Source organism: Strix aluco, chromosome 3 (genome assembly GCF_031877795.1).
Source record: "Strix aluco isolate bStrAlu1 chromosome 3, bStrAlu1.hap1, whole genome shotgun sequence".
Lineage (NCBI taxonomy): Eukaryota > Metazoa > Chordata > Aves > Strigiformes > Strigidae > Strix > Strix aluco.
Genome location: NC_133933.1, coordinates 71467785 through 71494818, shown reverse-complemented (window position 1 = coordinate 71494818; position 27034 = coordinate 71467785). Strand labels below are relative to the sequence as shown.

The window sequence follows — 27034 nt, the reverse complement described above, 5'->3', positions numbered from 1 at the left end:
TAAACTAAAGTGGAAATATGATAATAAGGGAAATCACTGGGGATATAAAGTCACCGTGAACATTTCTCAAGGAAAATAAAGCTGGAGGGTGTACATTCTCTGTGTGCAAGAATTAAAATGGAAAACTGTAGCAAATACCATATTAACTGGTACATTGATGAAGTGCAGCAGGAGGATTTAGATGACTGCATCCTGTAGTTGTCATCTGGTTTTGGTAGACAGTAGAAGGGCATGAAGGAGTCACTTTATAATTGACCAGGCATTGTTTCAGGAGAAAAAGAAGTATTTTTATATATTAAGCATGTATAATATCCATTTTGATCAGCCCAGTATAACTACGTTCTCACATGCTTCACTCGGCATTCAGAAATGAAATACTATTATTCTGACTTGTATAGTATATTTTTGGTTTTGAATCTTCAAAAATGCTTTTCAAATGTTCTTTCATAGCAATGCTATATGGTATGTTCATGAGCAATATAGAAAAGGTAGAGACAGATTCTTATAATAAATAGTATGTTTGCAAACTGTGGTATTGATAAAATAAACTGATCAAAATGTCTCTAGGTTTCTAACTGAAATGCATTAATTTTAAACTGAACTTGTCCACCTATGTCCAACCTATCTTAATAGTAGGTAAACTTGACCATTGCTGATACCGTGGTCACTTGCAATTGTCCATACAGAAGTAAAGGTGGAACCTACACATTCAGAACTACTCTGTACTCCAGTTAATAGTCTTTCTTAGTGAATCAGTACTCTTGTTTCAAGCTGCAGTGGCTAGTTTTTTACAAATAGCCATTTTACTTGGGTTTTAAGCACCTGCGAGAGGTGTGAGGTTTGGAAACTGCATGATAGTATGCAGTGAAGTTTTTTCCCTATTGCCTCTTTATGTAGAATATAAATGACAGATGTTTATTTTTTCTGAAAAACTTTCTCTGACATCTTAGGATAAATGAGGTCCAGACATCTCAATCTTTATTCGGGCTTCATAGTACTTTGCTCAGCAAGCAGTCCCACTGACTTCCACTGAGCTCATTTTTGGAATTTATACACTGTTGAACAGGATTGAAAATATCAGAGACCAGTCCTGGGATTGCAGGCTTTTTCAAGGGTCTGGTGCATGCTTTTGCTGCATTTCTTTTTGAATTTTGAAAGACTGGTGGACTGGGAGAAAACTGACTAATAAAACTCATATTTCAGGATGACTCATCCTCTAGGATGTGCTTTCAAAACCTCTGTACACTCAAAGATAGGACAGAAATTGGTAATATTCAGGTAGAAAACAGGGAATAACAGCTTCAACAAATAAAGCCACATTCAAGCAAGGCCTATGAAGTAATAGACCAAAAGCAAAAGAAGATGTGCTTCTGCTGAAATGTTAGTTCATTGCAACAACAACAAAAGACAGACCTGAAACATCTGCCCTAAATTGAAATGTAATTACGCTGTTGACATAATATGTACTACATATGCGCTACAGAAGTCTGGTCAAAGATAACCAGTGGGGACACTGACAGGAATTTACATACTATGTAATACAGTGACAGCCTAGATCTTGCAAGTGCTGTAAATGAAAGAAGGCATTGAGCCAAATAAAATATACAGATGAACTGTATCAACAAGCATAAGAGCTGGAAGAATATATGACAGTTAGTAGTCTCTACACCTTGCTCTCTCTGTTGTGAAGTATGTGGTCTCTTGATAGATGGTAGACTGAAGGTTATCCACTACTGTGTATATACCGCATAAGAAGGGATATTGCTGGGCTGGTGACAGTGGAGTTTCCAATCCTGGTGTCTCTTCCTTAACTTCAGAGAAAGGGAAGATCAGGATAAGGGAAGGTTCTTGACAGGAAACTAAAAAAATGAACTGACTGGGCAGTGGAGAAGAGACCATAGATTTAAATGAGTATTTGTGAGTTGTTCCATGCTGAGACATTTAATTGAATTTGAGTTTGCTGAGACATAACTCATGAACCTAAGAATGACTTCTTAAAACTTTCAAATAAGACCAGCTCAGTTCTGAAGAGTTAGACTGGCCCATGTATTTTCCTGCTGAACCCAAGGTATTTTCATCTGGAAGGAACAGAAGTTTCTCTCATAAAACAAGATTGTCCAGGTAGGATGCATTGACCTAGATTACAAAAGAGCGTGAGGCCTGCTGTGCTATGGGGCCTTGCCAGTGGCTAGCTGAGAGGAGGGTAACTCAGAAATTTGAGAATCAGCTTGGACACAGGCATCAAATCCTATGATGCACATGGTTTCATGATAGTAAGTAACAGAGAAATTTCATGCACTGAAATTCTGTGTATAATTAGGACAGATCAAGAAGGTGACAGTCAATATGACGTGCTACAGGAGATCAAAGAGGCTGCAAGGTTAGAGAAGACAGATTGAATTTCATGTCTGTATAGATTAACAGATAATATAATTTAAAACTCCTGTAGGTGACTGCTTCTCCAAACAACTAGGGAAACCATAAAAAGAGAAGCACCTCTGGGTTTATGCATGAGGAACTGGTTTAAAACTCTCCTCTTGAAGGACAGTCAAATTCAACATTCTTGTAGAAATGAGAACTAATCAAAACAAGAAAAACTTTAAAAAGAAAATCAAAATGAGCAAGATTGCCAATGGCAAGTACAGGGTTTATAGACTGCATATTAGACATACAGGGAAGATGCATTTCTGTAGTTCAGAATGATTCAAGCAATGCAATTAATCTAGAAAAAAAATCTATTTAAACAATAAAAAAGAAGCTCCCTGAAAAAGCAGAAGTTATATCCAATTGAGAATAATAGAAAAGGACATAAATTGTGACAGATTCTGGAAAGTCATATTCTTAACACGTACATATATATTAAGGAATAATTTTCTAAATGCTTAAATGTTGCTAAGAAGTACTTCTTCAGATAAATCAGAATCACGAAGAGTGGTAGAGATTCAAATTCAGTAGGAGTTAAATATGATTAAGGTGTAATCAAGTTATAACTGGAGATCTCAAGAAAGCAAAGGACACAGCAGAAAAGCTAGATTAATTCATTTGTATCAGTGAATAGAAGAGCTCAGGGAATTTCCCATTTGGGAGTCTTTGTTCATGGGGACAAGTCAAAAGAACTGTCTCAAACAGAAGTGTCAGGTTTAGAGCAAGCTAATAAATGAAGAATAAAAATTCATCAGGCATATATTGTATTTCTCCATGGCTTCTGGATGTAGTTAAAAATGGAGTTGCTTGAAGCATTAAATATAGTTTATAATACTTTTAAAAACTTACATTAATATTACATAAATAGAAACTCTTTATCCAACTTGTAAAAGGCAGGCAGAGGGTTCCAGGAAACTAGAATCAGAAGGTCTGGTTTCTGTACCAAGCAAATCAGTAGAACTCCAGTAAATGATTTATACCATTTCTGAACTCAAGATCAGGTTTTTTGTAGAGGCCAATGTACCTTATGAATCTGTTTGAAGGATTCAATGAACTTGTGAACAAAGGCTTATTTGATTAATATTATATTTTGATTTTCAAAAAGTTTTGACAAGATCCTTCACCAAAGACCATGAAAGAAAGTGTAATAGAATAAGGAGGAAAGGTTCTTTCATGGATTAGTACTTGGTTAAAAGAATAAATGGACCATTTTGACAGTGATGATCAATATGAACTGTTGAAAATATTCATATTTAACCTGGAAAAGAGATGAGTAGGAAGGTGACAAAGTTAGCAAGTACAAAATCTTTCAGCATAGAAAAATGAAAGAACTGCAAATGTTCAGAAAGATCTCAAGATAGTCAGTGGCTGGGTAGTAAAATAACATGAATTTCTGTAGCGATTAAAGGAAAAGTAGAACACAGAGAAAAGTAGTTCTACTTGTACATTGATTACAGTGATTTCTGAATTAGGCACTACCAGTTGTGAAACAGCTCTTAGAATTATGGTGGACTGTGCCCTGATGTATCAGCTCAGTGCTGGCTCAGAGGTAGTCAAAAAGGTCAACAGAGCATTAGGAAATATTACTGATGTTTAAAAAACCAAAGTGAAAAAATCATCAAACCATTTATAGGTCCACACTATGCACTCCCTTCTCCTTAAATAATTTATTAGAATGGAGATTTTCAGCCATACAAAGCAGTTTCTGTGTAAAGAGATATTAAATAGGCTTAGGAGTTTTTGGTGTATGAAATAAAAATGTCTTGTGGGATATGGTGGAGACATATTGAAATCACAGATGACACGAAGGAAGTGAATAGGGAATTGGTTACTTGCTGGTTTCTATGATGAAAATTAGAGAGCAATAAATACAGGTTTAACACACATCAGTGTTTTCTTTCATACTACGCATGGCTAAATGTGGAACTTACTGCGAGGGAGCTTTATGGATTCTGAAAGTAAAAGCATATTCAAAGGCGATTAGGTGAATTAATGGAAGACAAGCTTTTCAGGGACTGTTTGATGCAAGGAAGTAAGGATGTTTCAGTTCAGAAGATCTCTAATATGCAGATTTCTGGAAGCTTAGAATTCAAATCACTGTATGCTTGCTCTATTCTTACATGCTTTATTCTAGCCTCTCAGACAGGATGCTGAGTTAAACAGACATATGGTCTGACCCACAGTAAACACCCTTATGTTACACATACCAAAGGTGTTGCTTTGAGCACTCTAACACACATATGTGATAATAATAATAATGATAAATCAAATATACCTCATGTTTTCTCCCTCTTCCCACAGATATGTTGCCTGGCTTCTGTCACTGCAAGACTGGCTATGCAGGAGAGAGCTGCAATAGATGTGCCTTGGGTTATATAGGGTATCCTGAGTGCCTGCCCTGCAACTGCTCAGTGAAAGGCAGTGTGAATGCTGACCCTTGCATAGGTCCCTGCATCTGCAAGGTATGGATGTCAAATTCTTCTCAGCCATAGGAAGATACTAATGGTATTGAAAGATTGCAATTAATGGTTTTCTATTATACAATAGCGTTCCACTGTCCAGTCTAGCTGAGTTAATATCAATGTTAGGCACTTCTCATAAAACACTTGTTCTTGGTCCTGTCAAGTCTCTAGATTGTCTTGTGTTGTCTCAGTACTCACTGTAATTAACATAGGTACCTAGGAGCCTGCTGCCAGTCATGCAAGTCCTTAGAAATCTGTAATGAAGGGATACTTAAGAAGCCTGTGAATCATTTGTTTCAAACTCACATCCTCATCTACTCAGAAACTATATGTTTAAATTATTGTGGGCTCTAAAACTAACCTGTAATATGAGTTCAGAAGAGAAAATGCATTGAACTGATGATGTATTAAAACAAACAACAAAGTTGCCTTTTAGGAGTTGTTATTAGGGATATAATCCTCTTTTCTTGCTAAATTCCAAACTGAGAGCATTCTTTCCTGCCTTGGAATGGTTGTTTAGAAATCTCTAACATATTTAAAAAAATAATAATCCACCCTTTCTGTAGGATGAATTTCTTAATTTCTAGGAAGAAAATTTAAGAATGATTTTCCCTGTGTGCCTTCATGTACCTCCAGAAAATTATATATAGATATTATATTGAAATAAAAAACTTCTAAAAACACATGCATCCACTTCTTATAAAATACCTGTTTACCTGAAATGCTTTAGAAATGGTGGTGCTCTGTAAGTCACAGTTTAGTAAGTGAGAATGAATAGGCCCAAAGGACAATTTACTGTACTGTGGGTCAATTTTTCTGTGTTGTACTTGTGGGAGTTTCCTTCCAGCATTTAATTAAAAGAATTACTCACCAATGTGGATTTAAAAATACTTACATTATGTCCTTAAATACAAGATTATACAAAAATAATTCAATCTATCAGCTCATGCTTCATGCACACATAAAGCTCTGGTGTGACAGCTGAGTAGCACTGAAATCTACTCAGAGAATTAACCTTATCCTCACTTTATGTAACGGTCACATGCTCTCTGTCAGAAATAAAATCTATCCATATCACAGTTCTAACTCCTTAGCTATCAAGTCTAGAAGATCAGAAAAGGGGTGCTTTTGCTATATTCTGACTTGAAAGGGAGCTTTGATGAAGGTGTCATATGCCAAACAAGATAACCACTGCTGAATGATTGATTATTATGACATTATTTGTGTAATGCCAAACTGACCTGTTGGTACAATGAAACCAAAATGGACAAATACAGAATAGAGATAACTGTTCATATCCCAGAGAGTCCACACTATATACACCTTTTCCTCACTGTTCATCCTTTGTTTCCTTTCTGCTCCTCTAATCCCTTTTTAAGTGCTTGTGGGAGAATAATGATACCCTTTGCAGATAGTTGAGATACACATACATACACATTTATTTTCAATACCAATCTTCAAATTCAAATCAAAGTAGATTATGGTCAAAGGGACACTGAAATCATCAGATTAGTTATGCTCCATATGAAGAATAAAGTGGGATGTCTGGACAAGTTAATAGCAGGTCTTAGGCAAAATGCTTCCCTTCTTTTAATCACATCTTTCAATTACATATGATGAGCTTTAAATGTACTAAAGATAGTTTTCTTGTAAAGGAAATTGACTGCTGAAAAACAGTTCTAACTGTAAGCAGCAAAATGCAACAAAGTGAGCATTAGATTGTTATCTTTACCACATTAGCCAGAGTAAACTAAAGTACAGAAAGGTGAGGGACAAGTGTAAATGCGTGTTTTATCACTAATTATCTCAGAGAGCTTTCTGAAGGTGTATGGTCAAAGTCTTATTTTTGCATAATTTAAAACTGGACTAACACAGTATTCAGAAATAAATGAATCTGTAGAAAATTGCTTCACTGGCTGAAGGATAGGTTAGATCTTTCCAACTTGCAGTTTTACATATCTATTATCCACTGAATTTTCTGCCTACTCGATAGAATTATACAGGTTTTGCTCACTGATGACATGCTTGTGACTTCAGAATAGGACAACTTCTTGTTTAAACACATACTTTCACTTAGCAGCTCTTTTTTTTTTTTTTTTTTAATTTTACCCTTTCCACTCCACACACACTAAGCACGTCAGCAAGGTCTGAAACTTTTGGGAGCAGGGTTCGTAAGTCTAGTTAGTAGAATTGTGTGTGAGGGCATTTGAATGCCTGTGAGTTCCCAATTATTATTTTTCATATGAAGCATGAGTAGCTGGGTGATTTCAGCATACCTATGGCAATAATATGCATTGATTAATCCTGAGATTGCTGGTGGAAATGTAAAACTACCGTTCTTTAAATTAATGAGATATTGAAGTTAACAGTGATTGACTGATAAGCCTTGAGTTGTATTAAAGAGATTTTTGGTTTATTGAACTGAATCTATATGATGTTGTTGAAGAGGAGCATAGATACAGCACAGCAATAGAGAGAGAGCAAAGATATTTTGCTGCACATGTTGTTACTGTATAATTAATGATGAAAACCTATTTACATTTTCATTTCATCTCCTTTACCTGTCCTTACATTTTCCCCCTCATTGTCCATATTTTCTTTTAATCCATATGTGCTATCCTTTCTCCCTATACCTCCACATGCTTTGCCCTGCTTTTTCCATCTTTGCTAGATCTTCATCAGGAGGCTATCAAATGGCTTTTGGTGAACTTACTTCAGAGCTGTGTATTTCAAGCAATCACAGACTACACAGCGTGGGCAGGCTTTTTATAATGTGTTCATTCTCTGTTGACGTGAAGCCAACAGTTTGGTCCTGTGTGCATACCATAAAGCACTGTCTCCAGGATTTAAGATACTGTATATAACACTTTTGAAAGGAAAGAATTTTCTGGGCTATCTTGCAAAAAATACTGAATTACTAAGCCAACATCATAGCGTGCAATATACTCCTTATAGAAGAGCTAGTTTATCTTTGCCTATAGGACAAATCAACTTATTTTGTAAGGTAACAGGACTTAATGCATAACATAAGCTTTCTCTGAAAAAATGTAATTACCAAATGCTAAGTTTAGAATTCTTCATGTATGTTTAGTGCCTGTCTTTCTGCAGGGGGTGTTTGTAGACCTGACTGTGTCACTGACAAACACGTGTAGTTATGGAAAGAAGAAATGTAGCCCTTTTAACACTTGGATTTAGCCTGAATTCAGCTATTAATGATAGACCACTGAAAAACTGATATGCTGAATGATTGGTACAGCTAATACTATGTACCTGTAGTTTGCATCAATTGGGCACACACAGATTTTCCAGCCATACCTACAAACCACAGTTGTTGAGGCTGTAATAGTGTCCCATACTTCCTTCCCTCTGACACTCTTAAGTGTAAAGGAGATAAATTAGATTATTTCCTTAAATCAGGTATGTCCATTCATGTAGAAGAAAAATTTAGTCTTACAATGTCCAAATTCTGTGTCCTGTTATTTACATGCAGCCATAGTAACTTTTATTGTGTAGAGGATATGCTACTATTATTCACAAATAGAATGGTCTTTCCTACAAATTTTTTTACAGTTCTGTATTTATACTCTCCTGCAGAGTATAAAGCTGGTGATCTCAAGTTCTAATCTACAACTGAAGTAATATTCTAATGTGCATTTCCAGGAACATGTTGAAGGAGAAAACTGTGGTCGGTGCAAACCAGGCTTCTTCAATCTGCAGCAAAATAATCCCAAAGGCTGTGAGGAATGTTTCTGCTCTGGGAAAACAAACATCTGCACACACTCTCACCTTACCTACAGAAATGTAAGAAAAATCATACCATATCATGTGTTTTGTGTTTCTGTATGTTGTCACTATCTATTGCCATCAGACTGCCTCTTATTATAAAATCATGCATGTTCTCTTATGCCCCGTATATTTTTCATTTACCCAAAAGAAAATGCTTACAAGCTTTGTTTCTCTTCAGTGTAAGAAAGTTCTGAAAAAGTGCAGTTGAACAGTGAGAAGTGCAAAAGATATAACAGTCAAAAGGAAAGCCATGTGCATAAACACAGTCCTGGAATGTGCATACGTAATCACTCCTGAGTTAAATGCAATATATCCACAGGGCAACCTCTTTTCCAGACCTGAAATAATTAAGAATTTTGAAACATTAAATGTGCAATACACAGGTTATGTAAGAAAAAGGGATGCCCTACAGGGGGCATTTTGAGTGAATTTCTTTTGCGTACTGCATTCCTAGTAAAGGATGTCAAAGGGACATGAACCTACCGTTCTTATTTCTGCTGTAGAAAAATGTCTTTAACCTGCAAATACACTCTAAACTTTAAATTCGTTCTCAAAGCTGAGATACTGATTCCACTGTAACGGATGTGCGCTACATATCCATGTCTGTAGATGGAGTTTGGGAAATGTGTTCCAGCTCCTGGTTTTGGCTCTACTGGTATGCTGGAAGTCTACGAGTAAAATAATATATGCCTAGTGTGCTCATTTACATGCCAGCATCTGGAAAATCTTCCATCCTACGGCTGAGCTAATTTATTGTTCTGCTTGTATCCAGACTCCAGAATCCGTCCTTGTATGAACAGTGTGCTCTTCTCTGATGATTCACTTCTAGTTATAGGATTTCAGAAATTCAAGTTCTCGTGCTTTCCAGCTTTGCTTTGGCTTTCTTAAAAAAAAAGTATATTTGAACTTGTAAATTGTAAGGCATTAGAATTACAAATTATTATAAATTATGCTGTCTGCAACAATGAGAAAATGTATATGCATTTGTCAGCTCATCTTCTGTACCCTCTGTACAGATATTATAGACTGATATTATTTATTGAAAATTTGTATAATATTTGGAGATATTCTTATGCATATGTTTGTACGATAGAATTTCCTCCTCACTCTGGACCACATGAAGCAGAGAAAGCAAATACTTACAGTTATTTCAAAGTACTCAGAAGTTACTCAGAAGAACTCCCAGTCATATACAATAAGAGAAATTTTTGCTGTTACTGCTTTGTTGTTTCATTTGTTCCTAAACTGCTATTAATCATATAAGCCTAATCAGTTTTTTAAAAATGGAATAATGAGAGGCTGTGACTATTGAAATGACTGATGAACTGATTTCCATTGTAATGTGTTTTGGTTTGGTTTTTTTTTTGTCATTGTAGATAGAAGACATGAATGGCTGGTATTTGACTGGCTTACTGGGTCTCATCAGAGTTACACCCAAGCAAAAGAGATTTGATGGACATCAGCAGTTTAGCATCAGCAACGTGGCTGCACGAAAAGTACTGCCACAGACTTATTATTGGAGTGCACCCAATTCTTATTTGGGCAACAAAGTAAGTGCAGATGGTACTTGCCTAAACACTAATTTGATTTATTGAGGAAAGAAATAAGGCTTTGAAGGGGGGGCGGAACTGAGAGAAGATTAAGTTGGGTAGCTATTTGACCAGCAAAATTGCAAGCAGAAAGGAATTAAGTGTATGGAGTATCCTTGTGAGGCAAAAAGTTTAGAGAAAATTAGCTAAGTATCTTTGACCTTTAGCCCTCTTTGGGCTTCTGCTGTCAAGTATTAGAGAAGTCTGTATAGTTCGCAGCATGAATGAGTTAGCTGGTGTGTGGTTCAGCTTGTCCTGTTCTCTTCCCACCTTGTCCTCAGCTTTGAAAACCAGTTCCCTGCTTTTCAGAGATGCAAGTTGTATATCAGATGTTGTGGGGGTGTGTTACAAAACTTTAATGTTTGGCAAGAAAATTATGTGTGGGGAGCTCTCTGCCCTAGAACTCGAAAAATGCTGTTGTGAGCTCTGTGCCAGTTCTAATGCATATATTTATCCAAGTCTGCATGTGTCCATGTGTGCATGTACATGCATAGTCATGCTCTGCAGGTGGATACCAAATATTTACTTTCTGAAGTCTTGGATGCTTTAGTGGTCTGACTGTTAGGCTTTTCACCCTTAGACTTTCTGCTATCATACATGATACCTTCCTGAAAATCTAATTTTTTTCCAGAGAGTAGAATTGAGGACTGAATGAGTCCTAAATGTGAAGAAAGCTAAACAGCTTTTCATTTACCGTAACCCTGATTATGCCAAAACTTATCAGAAGAGCTAACGCTAATACACTTGAGCACATTTTCCTCTGTAGTCTCTTCAGGCTAGTCAACCTCTTATTTATTTATTTTCTTCCTGCTGGCTGAAAATCAACATGACAGAAGGTAAGTGAGCATGTTGAAACTAAATAGCATCATTCCAAAGAATTGGGCATCCTGTTCATGGCTATAAATTGTTAAAGATAGTCAGGCTCATTTAGCTGGGCAAGGGAGAGTTTCTTCTATAATCTTCCATGTCTGGTGAATTTACCCCGAGATATGAACTGATACTTTTTCAGACAGAATTTCATCCTGCTTCTATTCAGTGAACAAAATAATGGTAAGAATGTGCACAAATTATTTGAACATGGAAGATACTTTTTCAGTGTAATTTGGAGGTCCTTTGTGGTTACTGTCAGATATCTGTGTATGAATGAAGCAATTTGCCTTAATAACTGAACCATATAAATTTTTGATACTACAATAATACTGAAAGCACTCACAAATTACCACAGTACATCTTAACTGTCATGCTGCATCATGTAAATTATAGTCATAATGACATGCTTAGGCCATATGATTTATGCTATGGAAAGGGAAAGGGAGATGGAATGTTGAGAGTCCTTATTTGTAAACTCAGTAAAACATTTCTCTGAATAGCTGTGTTGTGTTTTAACCCCAGCCAGTAACTCAGCACCACACAGCCACTCCCTCACTCCCCGCCCCCCGCTGGGATGGGGGAGAGAATCAGAAGGGTAAAAATGAGAAGAAAACTCGTGGATTGAGATAAAGACCGTTTAATAGGCAAACCAAAACCTGCATGCACAAGCAAAGCAAAACAAGGAATTCATTCACCACCTCCCATCAGCAGGCAGCAGTTCAGCCATCTCCAGGAAAGCAGGGCTCCATCATGCTTAACAGTTACTTGGGAAGACAAACACCATCATTCCAAATGTCCCCCCCCTTCCTTCTTCTTCCCCCAGCTTTATATGCTGAGCCTGACACCAGAGGGTATGGAATATCCCTTTGGTCAGTTGGGGTCAGCTGTCCCAGCTGTGTCCCCTCCCAACTCCTTGTGCACCCCCAGCCTCCTCGCTGGTGGGGTGGGGTGAGGAGCAGAAAAGGCCTTGACTCTGCATAAACACTGTTCAGCAATAACAAAAACATCCCTGTGTTGTCAACATTGTTTTCAGCAGAAATCCAAAACATAGCCCCATACCAGCTACTATGAAGAAAATTAACTCTAGCCCAGCCAAAACCAGCACAGGCTGTAACTGGATAAAACCAAATAGCTGAAACTAGATAAAAACATCCTTTCTTGAGAGTGATTGCTAGCTGTGCTACAGTAGAATAATTGGTATCTCAGAGCAGTCAAGCTTTTTAAAGAATTTTAGTCATAGGGAATACAGAGAATCATTTAAGAAATCTTATATCAAGATGTACACTTCCATTGTAATTTATAAACCTTGTGTTATAGAAAACTGCCTTTCCTTTGTATTGTTAAAATTATTGCTCTTAAATACTATTCCCAAAATAAAATTGAGTAACTATCCTGCATTTCTTAGTTTTCAAATATAGCTCAAAAACCTTATTTAAAATAATTCTTTTAATATAAAGTTGGCATGTTGTGCATATGACTCCACAATGTTGATTGCCATATGTGTGCTATCTGCTTGTTTTACACCCATCTCCAAATGCTTCTTTTGGATGAAAAAAGCATTATAAATAGGATGCTTCTGAGTGTGCAGCCTTCAGCTTTTTCTTTTTTGTCTAAATCTGGGTGACATTAGGCTATGTGATACTGGTCTTTGACTGGGTCTCTAAGGAAACATTATAAATAACAAGAGGCTATAGATGGTACAGGATTCTTGTTTATATCAGAGTGGGACAATAACCTGAGGAAATTACTTGAACATCACCGTATTCTTTTAGTTTTCTAAATATATATGCTGCTACCAAAACTTCAACTTTGTTGTACAGATACAGGTAATTTTTTTAAAAAGTCAGGTATTTTTCATGTCTAACTGTATAATATGCATTTGGAGTGAAAAATTGAGCACTGTCTTTGATGCAGAATACATTTGGGAGTAATCTGAAGGAATTTAATTTCTAGAAATAAAATATCTAGTGGACAATTTGGGAGAACAGATTTAAAATGGCTAGTATTAACGTTTTAATAGGTATCATAAAACAGTTTATCTTCTTGCCTGCCTACCTTATCATAGCCTACTGAACTGAGGATTGCAGCAATCATGAGGACTCGTGGTCTGTTAGAGCTTCTAGTTACTGAAAAATTGTCTTATTCTATCAACTGTAATTACATTTTAGGTATTTGAAAACCCCATTTGTTTTTTGTTAGCAGTTTCTTAAATTATTTTGACAACAGATCTATAACTTTGTTTTAAACTTGTGTCCATGCCAAAATTTTTTATAAATTTGCCTGAAAGTGTTGAGTTACATTCTGATGATGTTCAGAGCACTGAAAGGAAAGTATAAAATTAATTAAAAATTTCATCCCAAACTCAGCAGGATGACATGAAACATTTGTTTCTTTAAAGTCAGTATAGAAGGGTCAGGTGTTTGTGATGTTTCAGAAGTCTGACATTATGTATATACTCCACCTCTTTTCTTTTAACACTTCATCAAAATGCAATTTGATAATTTGTATGCTGAGTAGAAGCCATTTATGATTAGCCAAAAGAAAACATGATATGGAGCATATCTAAATAAACATATCACTCTCCGCCTGATGCACACACATGAGGGACAGCTGAGGCCACTTGAGATTCCATAAGGAAATACCCATCTTTGTTTAGAGAAAGTCTCTCTGCTTTATTTTCTCTCTGCTGCTGCAAATTTTATGTCCCTTTTTCTGCTAAGGGCCACCATGAAAATGGACATTTACCCTGACTCTTTCAGATGGTTAGGGCACTGCCCTTGGTCAGCAGTCATGGGTTAGTTCAACCTTTAGGTGGTAGCCATCCCAGAATACAGGTCTCTGACCATTGTTAGGTCTCAACACCTAACAGTCATACAGAAAATAGGTAATATATCCCCCCTAATTCCTCTATCTGGGTTTTGAGCAGATATTAATGCTGCCATTACTCACTGCAAGCAACATGATGTGAGCCCTAAAACACCTCTGCTCAAAACCACTATATGCTTAGTGACAGGTTTTACTTGGATTAAGAAGTTCCTTGCATCAAATGTTTTTTTACAGGAGTCATTTGAACTAGTTGTGCAGCGTGATCCCATTCAGTGTAAGTAAAGTTAATGTAATTTGGTTGTTCATAAAGTCAGAGTATGTTGAAACTTAAAGCAAAAGATACTTGAACAAAAGGCATTGTTATCTCTTGGAAAAATTCTAGCACATCTTGTTTGTCAACTCCACAGACTTAAGCAACCATAAGGTGAATACATTGTTCTTTCTCTGACCTCTAGTTAAAACCAAGACAACAGCTGAACATTTTGTGTAGAGTCTGTGCATATGGAACAGGAAGGGGACTTGTTTGACTTAACACCGTCACTTCATTTATTTTTCCTGTTCTTTTATAATTAGCTGTGTAACCTATTTGCTGACTTATAGAAGGCAATGTTTCTTTGAGTCCAGAAATTAAGACACTGTAATAAGCCTGTAGTCAATATGTAAAAACTTTAAAAATCTCTCAGCCCTTTAAAAGTACTCTACTGTGGAAAGCTGAAGAGTGGGATGGAGTGAGCAGTTTGTTTTGTGACATATTATCTGTTGCAGACTGCCCAGAATGCCTCATAGGATTAAATATTGAATTATAAAATAATCATAAGTTAGGTCCTTGTGGCTTTTATGTTTATTTCCTTCCATTTGTTTTCATTTCTTAGGCAATTCTGATGCAAAAGGCAGAATAATGCAAAGCAAATTGCAGTCTGCAGCTCCCAGAGGGGAGGGAGGGAGTTGAAACCCAAAACATAAAGAAGCGTAAATAATACAATAATCAGCTGGAACAGAAATGCCAGAATCAATTGTCCTAAATTATTAATGCATCTAAACCCAGAAAGCTTCATCTAGTATTGTCATGGTTTCAGATCTCAAGACTTTCTTGTTCACAGGACATGATAGAGTTAGATCCATGACTTTTTCTTGCTTTTACTGCCTGCCTCAAGAAGGAGAACAATCTAACTTAACACCTTTTGGTATCAACGGATGAGATGCAAATGAAATTGTTATTGGAAGCCACTTTTTTCTACCATCAGTTTATTTGAAATTCATTGGCTTCATGAAAAGCAGTGAGTGACCTAGCCTACATGATTCCAGCACTAGGCTGTGTCTTAAATTTAGGCAGCAGACTAATTTTTTTGAGCATGTGTCTGTATTGCTTTTATTGTCAGGGAAGTGAAATAGTGAAACTTAGGTGCACCTTTATAAGATACTTCTTTCTTTCAGCTGGTTATACAGACAGTTTAGGACCTTATGTAGAATATTTGGTTCCCTAGTGCAGAGGTCTATCAGGCCACCATTTAGTAACATAATGTCAGTGCTTTGAAGTATCTGCTAACTGTGCACAGGATTTTTCTGCAGTGATGGTAAATCCAATACTTCCTTTTTTATACCCTCTGCACAGAAATGAGTTTCAGCTCCAGATCTGAATGTGTAACAAAGAACATCCCCAAGCTTGCAAAAGTAAATGGAGTAGGGAATGTGATCCTCAAGTATAAGGTATAATGTATCAAAACCAATTTTGTACAGACTTTTATTGATTCTTAATGTCTTGTAAGATTGAGTGGGATGAAATAGTTAAGTTATATGGATGTTATCCATATTTGTAAAAGAAATAGTAATAGGCATCAACAGCACATAGTATGCAAGAAATCTCCATCCGGTCTAATGCCCCTGAAGTTATTCAGAGTTGCTGCAGATCCTCAGATTTTAAGTAGTGTCAACAGCCAACACATGGGAGAAAATGAAAATTATTCATTTGAACCTAAAGAAAAATATCTTTTGTAAAAACATCTACTTCAGTATCTTTTGTCTTTCATATTTGAATGCATTCATCTGATAAAAAGCTGGTTTAGTTTATTATTTAGATTTCATTTTTTAACAAGTAAACCTTAAACTAATATAAATAATGTAATTTTATTTTAAATCACAATCTAAATTGCCTTGACTGAAATTAAGTCACCACGGTAATCGGACTTAGTCGACAGTATGAAGATGTCTTCAACTTAAACCAAATGTGCTTTTTATTTTATTAGCATTTACTTCACTATAGCTTCTAAAAATTGAGATAATAGGCAAATTCAAGTAATGAAAGGGTGAGACAAACATAGCAGGAATACTAGTGAAGAGCAAAACATTTTAAAGGTCTGAACCACAGCTGACTGATGCTTTCTTTGTTTTCTTAATTTGTATTACATGATTGGGTTTAAATTCTTTATCTTTGCTGAAATACTCTGTCAGCGTGGCACCACAAAATGAGACAGGGGTAGGTCCCTGCATTTTTTCGCAGCTGTGGCTAGCCAAATTTTCCCTGATCCCCAGTACAAATTGTAACAATATCAGTACAGTTCTATTTGGGGTTCAGCTACCCGTGACTGTAAAGAACCACCAAGACATAAGAAAATTTTGCACACTTTGCTCCTCATTAGTGCTTTTCATGATGTTTGGATAGCCTGTTGAGGCAGTTCAAGTACAGCCATTATTGTGATTGCAAGGAAAACTAAGGATGCCCAGTAGACTGTTACGGCCTCTTTGTGCCTTGGAAATGAGCTGAAACAGGACTCAGAATCTGGCTAGCTGAGTCCACTGACTGCAGTATTTCATGTATGCCATGATACATTTAATTTCTTTGTGCTAAAATCATCTTACACTACTGTAGAGAAAAGAGTAAATTTATTGTTGGTGAAATTATTTCATAAATCTCAAGTGTCCTTTGCATTACCTGCTTACCCAAGTCTGCCTTGAAGGCAAGGGTTTTAATCAATAGTGGCAGTTGAAAAATGGAGAAACAAGCAGGAAATAAAGTAGTTTCACAAAAGAAGGGCTGTGAATGCTAGTGAGAGAATAGAGGGGTATTAGGAAATAATGAAGAAGAAAGTAAATTGGGGAATGTGCTTGGCCGATTGAAAAGTCTTACTCTTCTTATATCTGATCCCAAATACTAAAATACTGAAGGATCCAACAAAGCAGGAGAAAAAGAGAAGTCTTTGAGTTGAAAAGAATTGATATATCCGGTGATTTGTATTGAGGGATAATCAACATGCAAAAAAGTATGGTGATGCTGATTCCTAAGAAAGAGATAGCTAAATTGAACAGTGGTTACTTAAGACTGCAAAGGAAAACTGAAGTTTATGAAAGGGAGGATACATGGGGGTTTTGTTCCTCTTCTATGCCTTTGCATGCTAAGTACTTCTTCAGCAAATAAGCATTTGCTTTAAGAATTATATTTGGAGTTCCTTGCTGATCACAGGTTACCTAGAAGTAAAAGGTTTAATGGAGTTTTACTCATCCACTTACGTTACTCAGACAGAATTTATAGTCCAGACATGTAGTTGACAGATACTGGGTTACACAGAAGTATGATGAAGGAATCTATGCCCATCACCAAAAGGATATACATAAAGGCTACTGAAAGGTCATTCTCAAAATATGAGAACCACAAAGAGGTAGCGTTCAGTTCAGCTTCCAGATTTCCCTTTATGAATAACTGAGTTGCTATTTCTGTTTGATTTACCTGCCTCCCCCCCCCCCCATTTACTTTAAATTTAAATGAATTACAAAAACTTGAGTTAGAATGTAATTGAAATTGTTGACTTTATAACTCATTAGTAAAACTACATGATGCCACTGAGCTTTAGTTTTATAATTTTGCGGTGTTCAACTTTTGCTTTCCACATCAAAAAGGCAGCATGCAGAAGGGGAAAAGTACTGAGAATTTCTGATGGTGCACAAGGGAAACAGCCTTTTCTGAAAACCATTTGTAGCACTTCCAATCTGCACTATATTGTTTTTGAAGTCTGGTGTGCTCAGTAGCATCTGACAATCTCAAAATGTTCTTGACATGCAGCTTCTCTACAAGATGGATAAATTCCATTATTTCCATTTTACATACAGGAATTAGCATTGCTTTTCTTCTCATCTGTCTTCAGAAACTAAGTTTTGGTGCCTAAACTTCATTGACTAACGTTAGTTTCTGTCATTAAGAAGTTTTAAAACCAAACCAGCGTAGCACAGGTTCCCAAATCCAAGCACTAGTCACCTGTGTACAGATGCAATTAAGAGATATACACGTGTGAATTTGTGTGACGCATATTTCACTGTATGGCTGTCATGTGAATTTTCAATCATTTCATAGGTCTCAGAGACCTAATCCAACTAACTTTGTTAATGGCATTTTACATCCATTATCATTAACAAAAAGGTTGTATATTTGTACAACAAAATGTTGTCAGGAGTCACTCATTTTTAACACACAAAGCACCATTACTAACTAGAGTATAGAAGAAGGGAGAGTGGTTTATCAGTGGTTAAAAATGGAACAAATTCAGTTAAGATATCACTAGTGAAAGAAAGCTCAACCTGACACTCAAAGCGTATACAAAGAGCTGCTTTTAATTTTATTTTATGTTTGTTTATGGGGAGAAGTAACCAGCACCACAACTAATTATAATAAAAATTAAATGCGTAATTTTGTAAATTTTATATAATCTTGACTTTTTCATAAATGATTGGTGAGTGGTGGGGCCATTATACTGTGAGTGGCTTAGAAACACTAATTTTCAGAGAGTGATATTCCATGCTTACTAAATTTCCAGTCAGTCATCCAAAAAGTATCAAAATTATCACTTTTGTATATTTCAGTTTAATAAGAAAAAGAGAAAGGTAGACCATCAGATAGTCTGATATGAACATAATATTTTAACATTTATACTGGGTCTAGCTGGGCTGAAGTTGACTTTCTTCACAGTGGCATGTATGGTGCTGTGCTCTGCATTTGTGGCTAAAACAGTGTTTTGGCTCTTGCTGTGAACAAGCTTGCACAGCGTCAAGGCTTTCTCTCCAACCCTTCTCAACCATCCAGAAGTCTTTTCACATTCCCTCTATTTTCTCCCCATCCCATGGGAGGGGGAGTAAGTGAGAGGAAGATGGGTGTTTGGCTGCTGGCCAGGGTCAACCCACCATGCCACCATTGAAAGTGGTGGAAGAAATAGAACCTTAAAACCTTTGACAATAAAGCAGTTGCAAAGGAAGTTTTCAGCATGGCTGCAGTATACTGACAAAGAATTGAACAATGAAATGGCAACCGGAACTGACAAGAAAGTAGTACAATAGTGATCAGAAGCTTGAATTATTGGTTTAGTTTTAACTTCTCTTTTCACAGAATCATTATTCTAAACATTTTAATATTGTGAGTGACAATATCTGAAGACAGTATGAAGCATCCTTTAAATCCTGTAGGTCCTGTGTCTTACATAGACTATTCTCTGTCTCATCTACCCTATCATTATGTGATTGCTAAATATTTCTGAGTGGACCCATACTGCTTTGTTAAGACTCTAGAAGGCAAAACAAGCTCCATTACTTTGCGTTCCTATTAAGTTTACATACTGTAAGCTGACCTTTATCAGGAGAAAATGATGGGGGCAAAGATTTATTTTCCAGAGAGAGACTCTAGCTAACTACAACAAATTTCTTTAGAAAGCAAACCTCAGTGGAAATTTCAAATATTCAGTAAGTTTCTAGAAGCAAGGGTTACCCTAACTACAGAATGAATTTGCCTTTGTCTTCCAGACCCAAGAGACAAAAGGGTTAAGACCAGATATTTGGCATATTGAAGGGATAATCATGTGCTAGAACCCCAGTCTGAACTGTGATGAATTATTAAACAAGTGGTTTGTTGGGTGATTGTATATTACCTGCAAAGCACTGCTCATCTCCTTGAGGCACATCCAGAGCTAACTGAATTGAGCCAATTAGACTGACTGTCTCTTCAATGAGTTGTGACCTATCAATGGTAATAGCTTATTATGATGATAAATGAACCCATCTTTCAAACTGAAGCCTGAGTACACACTTCAGCAGTTTCCCTGAATCATAGGGCCATTACCTATCAACTTCAGACTGACAGGAGTGACAGCAATGAGAGCAGATAGCATGCATGTGTAGATACAGGTGATTGTTTTGCCCAGATGAATATATTTGCACTTATTTTTGGGGTTGTTCTGTGGTTTGTGGGATTTTTTTAATGGCCCTGCCTGAACATTGCATATTTTGCTAGAAGTACCTAACATTTCTCACAATATGTGGAGTACCACCCCTGTCTCCTGAGATGGCTGGATGAATTTCTGATTGGTATCTTTTCAGTCTCAGAGGCACTCTGTATTATGATACAGGTGAACCCTTTTTCCTAGTTGAAGAGTTTGGTTTATTTGTTTGGCCCTCTTAGCCCTATCAATTTATTTTCCAGAGGTAATTTCCTCAGAAAAATGAGCAAGATAGAGGAACTGTAACATAACCAATATTCTTCATTATTTTATTACAAGCTTTTGAAACCTTTAAGTATCAAATATTATGAATTACATAGACACTCCTGGACCAGTTTCTTGGCTAGTTTAACTCTTCTTGGAGACAGGAAAATTTATCAGAGTGAAGGCAGTGGTTTTAACAACTTTCCGTGTCAGTTTTCTTCTGGGCTTTTTTGGTCATTCCGCCCTCCCCCAGTTAAGCATTTCAAGTGTGTTTATTAATTAAACAGTGCCAGAGATACATACCTTCAATTTACTATCCTGAAAGAAGATTTTGATTATGACTCAATTTTTAAAATGAAATTGCATAAGAGCAATGGCTTTATATATATTCTCAAACCATATCTCAGTTATCCATGATAGTTTGCTCTAAAAGTGTGGCGTGGAGCGAGTACTCTCTTAAATGAAAGGCTTTAAGCTCTGCAACTACCCAGTCCACACATCAATCCTATCTATATCCACGCCTCTCTTAAATAGTATTCTTCATACCAAAAGGTTTCCTGCTCTGTGTCCCGGAGAGCCGTGCCTTACTGCATTGCATACTTTACTGTGCAGTCAGTAAGGCAAAACGTATATAGCTGTATGTTTGCTTTGCTGTGAACTGGGTGGCATGTTTGCAGCAATATTAATGGATATAAATACAGTGAATAGAAATCCATAATTTTCCATCAATACTGTATCTTCTATGCTCCAGAAGAACCATAGTGCAGTATTTCATTTACTTTGTAGTTTTTTTGAAGCTCAAATGATCAAAGTATGTCATACTATAGAAGAACTCTTTCTTCATACATATTTTAAATTAAATGCAACAATACAGAGCTATACATACATCTAGTAATTTTAAATGTTTGCCAAGTTAAAAAAAAATAGATGGAAAACTAAAAAAAGTAAAATTAAGAAGCAAACTAGTAGATCAGTATTCTGTTGTCATTAGCTGTGGAAACAAGATTTCCTAACTTAATAAGCCTAGGCAGTCTAAACTAATAAAACTGGTGGACTGAAACTGCATTTTTTAACTTATGAAGTAGATTTGTAACAACAGATGTCTTTAAAGATGATTAAATAAGTAGATACGTTGTTTGGTCAGCTGTGTCTTATTACTTAAATGTGTGAGCTAATTCTGTTTAGTCTGCTGTGATGAAAAGTCTTTTTGAGAAAGAATTTTCTACAGTTTTGTTGCAGAGATTCATCTTATGTGATGTGCAGTCCAATAAATTATTCCTCTCTTTCATAGTTGATGTATTAGTTCAGTTTAGGTAGGTGCACAGAAATCCAGTTTTGTCACTGTCACGTGTCTTTTATGTCAAATATATACACATACATATACGTTTGAATACAATTAGCTTTATACATTTGTCTCTTCTGTTGAACAAAAATATGAACGTATGACACAAAGGATGCAAGAGAATAAAACTAGCCACATGAGATGATAAAAAAAACTTAGAACCTTTAGTATAGGAATGATCAAGGCAACCTTTCTTAAACAAACCTCAAGCTTTTATATTGAAGCTAGCTGACAATTCTTCATTAAAATACTGGTTTGCCTTTTTCCACTAAACATTTTCAAATATTACATTAGAAAAATTGTAGTGAGATACTTTGTTTCAGAGTTTAGACAGTGTCTGAGCCTGTCTGGCATTAATGGAGATTTTCTGAGCTACCGCAGTGTACTTTTGCAGATCTGTCACTCCTATTTCCTTCCTTTGTTACTGGAAAGCGGCTAGCAGTAGTAGAAAAGTTTTAACATTTGGCACAAATACAGGAACTCAAAATCTTTTATTCCCACCATGAATATGATCAAGTAGATGACCTTATCAGTAAATCATCATCGTTAGCAAGCCTTCCCAGAACTCCATGAAACAAAACATCCCTCTGCCTGCAATATTCAAGAGATAAATGATAGAAAGATTCGTGAGAGTCAGAAGAGCTCTCCAAATCTCAGAGTATCTCCTGACTGTCCCTGCACTGAGTCTCAATTTCAAATTAAATAAAAGTGTATTCACTGTTTAGTGGTGGTCTCATCAAACTGTGAAACCTGTATGAAAATGTGTGACAAAACATGGTTGTTAATATGATTTACAGAGTTGGAAACCTAACGTTTTTCTGAAAGTTAGAGACAAAAGTAAAATGAAATAAGAAATAAGCTTCCAAATTTTCAATGCAAATTTTTGTGGAAAAAAATATCTGTGAAGTTCACATGGTTTATTTAAAATAATGAAAGCAGCAGCTTTCCCCTTATGTTATATTTGTTTATAAATATTTTTACTGGCTCTAGTGTACTTTCAGTCTACCGTTTATATACTTGCCTCATAGCCATTGAGAGTATTACTCTAGGCAAATATGAAAAACTTAGCCTTAGCTACTTTTCCTGTAAGTAATTTTTTAGCTTCTCTATTTTCTTTCCAGTACCATGAAGTGTTTTCTATATTTGCTTTTGCGAAGTATCACAGAATCACAGAATCATCTAGGTTGGAAAAGACCTTGAAGATCATCCAGTCCAACCATCAACCCAACATTAACAGTTCCCAACTACACCATATCCCTCAGCACTATGTCAACCCGACTCTTAAACACCTCCAGGGATGGGGACTCCACCACCTCCCTGGGCAGCCCATTCCAACGCCTAACAACCCGTTCTGTAAAGAAATGCTTCCCAATATACAGTCTAAACCTTCCCTGGCGCAACTTGAGGCCATTACCTCTTGTCTTATCGCTTGTTACTTGGTTAAAGAGACTCATCCCCAGCTCTCTGCAACCTCCTTTCAGGTAGTTGTAGAGGGCGATGAGGTCTCCCCTCAGCCTCCTCTTCTCCAGACTAAACAACTCCAGTTCCCTCAGCCACTCTTCGTACGACATGTGCTCCAGACCCTTCACCAACTTCGCTGCCTTTCTTTGGACACGCTCGAGTAATTCAATGTCCTTTTTGTAGTGAGGGGCCCAAAACTGAACACAGTAATTGAGGTGCGGCCTCACCAGTGACGAGTACAGGGGTAAGATCACTTCCCTGTCCCTGCTGGCCACGCTATTTCTGATACAAGCCAGGATGCCATTGGCCTTCTTGGCCACCTGGGCACACTGCTGGCTCATGTTCAGCCGGCTGTCAATCAACACCCCCAGGTCCCTCTCTGACTGGCAGCTCTCCAGCCTCTTCTCCCCAAGCCTGTAGCGCTGCTGGAGGTTGTTGTGGCCCAAGTGCAGCGCCCAGCATTTGGCCTTATTGAAACTCCTACAGTTGGCCTTAGCCCATCGCTCCAGCCTGTCCAGGTCTCTCTGCAGAGCCTCCCTACCCTCGAGCAGATCAACACTCCCACCCAACTTGGTGTCATCTGCAAACTTACTGAGGGTGCACTCGATCCCCTTGTCTAGATCATCAATAAAGATGTTAAACAGGAGTGGCCCCAAAACTGAGCCCTGGGGGACACCACTCGTGACCGGCCGCCAACTGGATTTAACTCCATTCACCACAAGTCTTCGGGCCTGGCCACCCAGAGAGTTTTTTACCCAGCAAAGCGTGTGCCCATCCAAGCCGCGAGCAGCCAGTTTTGCCAGGAGAATGCTGTGGGAAACGGTGTCAAAGGCCTTACTGAAGTCAAGGTAAACAACATCCACAGACTTTCCCTCATCCAATAAGCAGGTCTCCCTGTTGTAGAAGGAGATCAGGTTTGTCAAGCAGGACCTGCCTTTCATAAACCCATGCTGACTCGGCCTGATCCCCTGGTTGTCCATTATATGACTTTTAATGACACTCAAGATGACCTGATCCATGACCTTCCCTGGCACTGAGGTCAGACTGACAGATCTATAGTTTCCTGGATCGTCCTTTTTGCCTTTCTTGTAGATGGGTGTCACATTTGCCACCCTCCAGTCCCGTGAGGCCTCCCCAGTTAGCCATGATTTCAGGTAGTGAAAGATGTGCTCGCCAAGATCTTCCAACTCTTTCAGCACCCTTGGGTGTAACCCATCCGTTCCCACAGACTTGTGTGCACCCAAGTAAGATAATTCTGAGCTATCATCTATAGATGTATTGTACAGAGTATTAACTGATCTGATCACATATTGTATGTTCCAAAAGGTAAGTGCTTCTGCTTCCCTCTCAAGATTTTTACATGATAGTTCCTTCAAGCTGTCTTTTAGTATTTTGGATGGCTAAATGCGGCAGATTCTGTTTAGAAAATGGTTGTTTAATAGATCTATGAACAGTTTTGTGACAAGAAAGTCTCTTTTTTCATGGATGCAGCTAAAGTAAAAGCTTACAGTAAATCTAAAAAAAAGAATTTTTCTGTTTTCTTCCAAAGATTCCTAGTGTTTTTAACACAGAAAAACTTATTTAAATTGTTATGTAGGGTTTTTGTATGTATTTTGCATGTTTTATTTTTTATTTTCATTTAAAATTTGACATTATCTGTCTATTTCTGCATAAAAGATATGCAGAACGTGTAGCTATGTTCTGCTCTGTAACAAAGCAAAAGACTGCATTTTTCAATTACAGAAATTTTGAACAGTTTGAAAATATCCAGGGTTTTTTGAGTTGAAGATGACGAATTATCTACTTAGTAACATTATGAATATTTTCTTAAGTTTAGAGAGGGCAATAGTCTAAACAGATTTTGATCTGACCTACTAAAGTCCTTCCGACATTTTTACAGCACAACTTTAGTTTCATATTCAAATACCAAAATCTTCAGAGAGCTGAAAAGCCATCTATCAGATTCTCTATTTACCTGAGATTGTTCTGTGATGCTCAGAGGTGTAGAAAACCACAGCAGAAATAAGTGAAAATTGATTATAGTCAACCATGTTTTTGAAAATGATGTTCCAGAGTTTCTTGCCTGTTAGAAGTGTGCTGGTTTTTAGTGTGGGAAGGCCCACTTTTCATAAATACTAACAGCATGTATGCTACTGCTGCAGCATTTCATAAAGCACTGAAAACAGTGGTTATTTACTGAAATGTTTTCACTTTGCCTAAAGTATATGGTAAATTTAAACTTTAAGGGCAGCCTTGTCTGCAGTGACCATGAAATGATGGAGTTCGAGATCCTTAGGGCAGCAAGGAGGGAACACAGCAATCTCGCTACCCTAGTCTTCAGGAGAGCAGACTTTGGCCTCTTCAGAGATCTGCTTGGCAGAGTAGTATGGGATAAATCCATGGAGGGAAGAGGGGCCCAAGAAAGCTGGTTAATATTCAAGGATCACCTCCTCCAAGCTCAGGAGCGATGCATCCCAACAAAGAGGACATCAGGTAAGAATGCCAGGAGGCCTGCATGGTTGAACAAGGAGCTCATGGACGAGCTCAAATGAAAAGGAAGCCTGCAGAGGGTGGAAGCAAGGACAGATATCCTTGGAGGAATACAGAAAAATTGTCTGAGCAACCAGGGATCAGGTTAGGAAGGCCAAAGCCCTGATATAATTAAATCTGGCCAAGGATGTCAAGGGCAACAAGAAAAGCTTCTATAGGTACATCCATGATAAAAGACTAGGGAAAGAAATGGGATATGGAGAAGGCTGAGGTACTCATTGACTTTTTTGCTCAGTCTTCACCAGTGAGTGCTCCAGCCACACTGCCCAAGATGCAGAAGGCAAAGACGGGAACTGGGAGAATGAACCGCCCACTGTAGGAGATCAGCTTTGAGACCATCTAAGCAACCTGAAGCTGCACAAGTCCATGGGAGCTGATGAAATGCAGCTGCAGGTCCTGAGGGAACTGGTGGATGAAATGGCTAAGCCACTATCCATCATATTTGAGAAGCTGTAGCAGTCTGGTGAAGTTCCTGCTGACTGGAAAAGGGGAAATATAACCCCCATTTTTAAAAAGGGAAATAAAGAGGACCTCGGGAACTACAGGCCAGTCAGTCTCACCTCTGTGCCCAGCAAGATCATGGTGCAGATCCTCCTGGAAACTATGCTAGGGAACATGGCAAATAAAGAAGTAATTGGTGACAGCCAACATGGCTTCACTAAAGCTAAGTCATGCCTGACAAATTTGGAGGCCTTCTGCAACAGGGTTACAGCATTGGTGGATAAGGGAAGAGCAACTGACATCTACCTGGACTTATACAAAGCATTTGACACTGTCCCGCACAACATCCGTGTCTCTAAATTGAGAGACATGAATTTGATGGATGGACCACTTGATGTGTAGGAATTGTCCGGATGAATAAACTCAAAGAGTTGTGGTCAACGACTCGATATCCAAGTGGACAGCGGTGACAAGTGCCATTCCTCAGGGGTCGGTGTTGGGACCGGTGCTGTTTAACATCTTTGTGGTGACATGGACAGTGGATTGTGTGCACCCTCAGCAAGCTTCCTGATGACACCAAGCTGTGTGGTGCAGTCAACACGCTGGAGGGAAGGGAGATGTCACCCAGAGGGACCTGGACAGGCTGGAGAGGTGGGCCTGTGTGAACCTCATGAAGTTCAACAAGGCCAAGTGCAAGGTCCTGCACAAGGGTCAGGGCAATCCCAAGCACAAATACAGGCTGGGCAATGAGTGGGTTGAGAGTAGCCCTGCAGAGAAGGACTTGGGGGTATTAGTGGATGGAAAATTCAGTATGAGCCAGCAATGTGT

At 37.7% G+C, this 27034-nt stretch overlaps 1 protein-coding gene across 4 annotated transcripts in view; it reads left to right on the top strand.

Moving 5' to 3' along the window:
- Positions 1 to 27034, top strand: part of LAMA2 (laminin subunit alpha 2) — a 391440-nt gene that overhangs the window by 161543 nt on the left and 202863 nt on the right. For all 4 annotated transcript variants that reach the window (XM_074819148.1, XM_074819147.1, XM_074819146.1 and 1 more), the window contains exons 10-12: positions 4726 to 4886; positions 8547 to 8687; positions 10049 to 10222. In XM_074819148.1, the coding sequence (XP_074675249.1) occupies positions 4726 to 4886; positions 8547 to 8687; positions 10049 to 10222 (476 nt within the window). The remainder of the gene's footprint in view (positions 1 to 4725; positions 4887 to 8546; positions 8688 to 10048; positions 10223 to 27034) is intronic.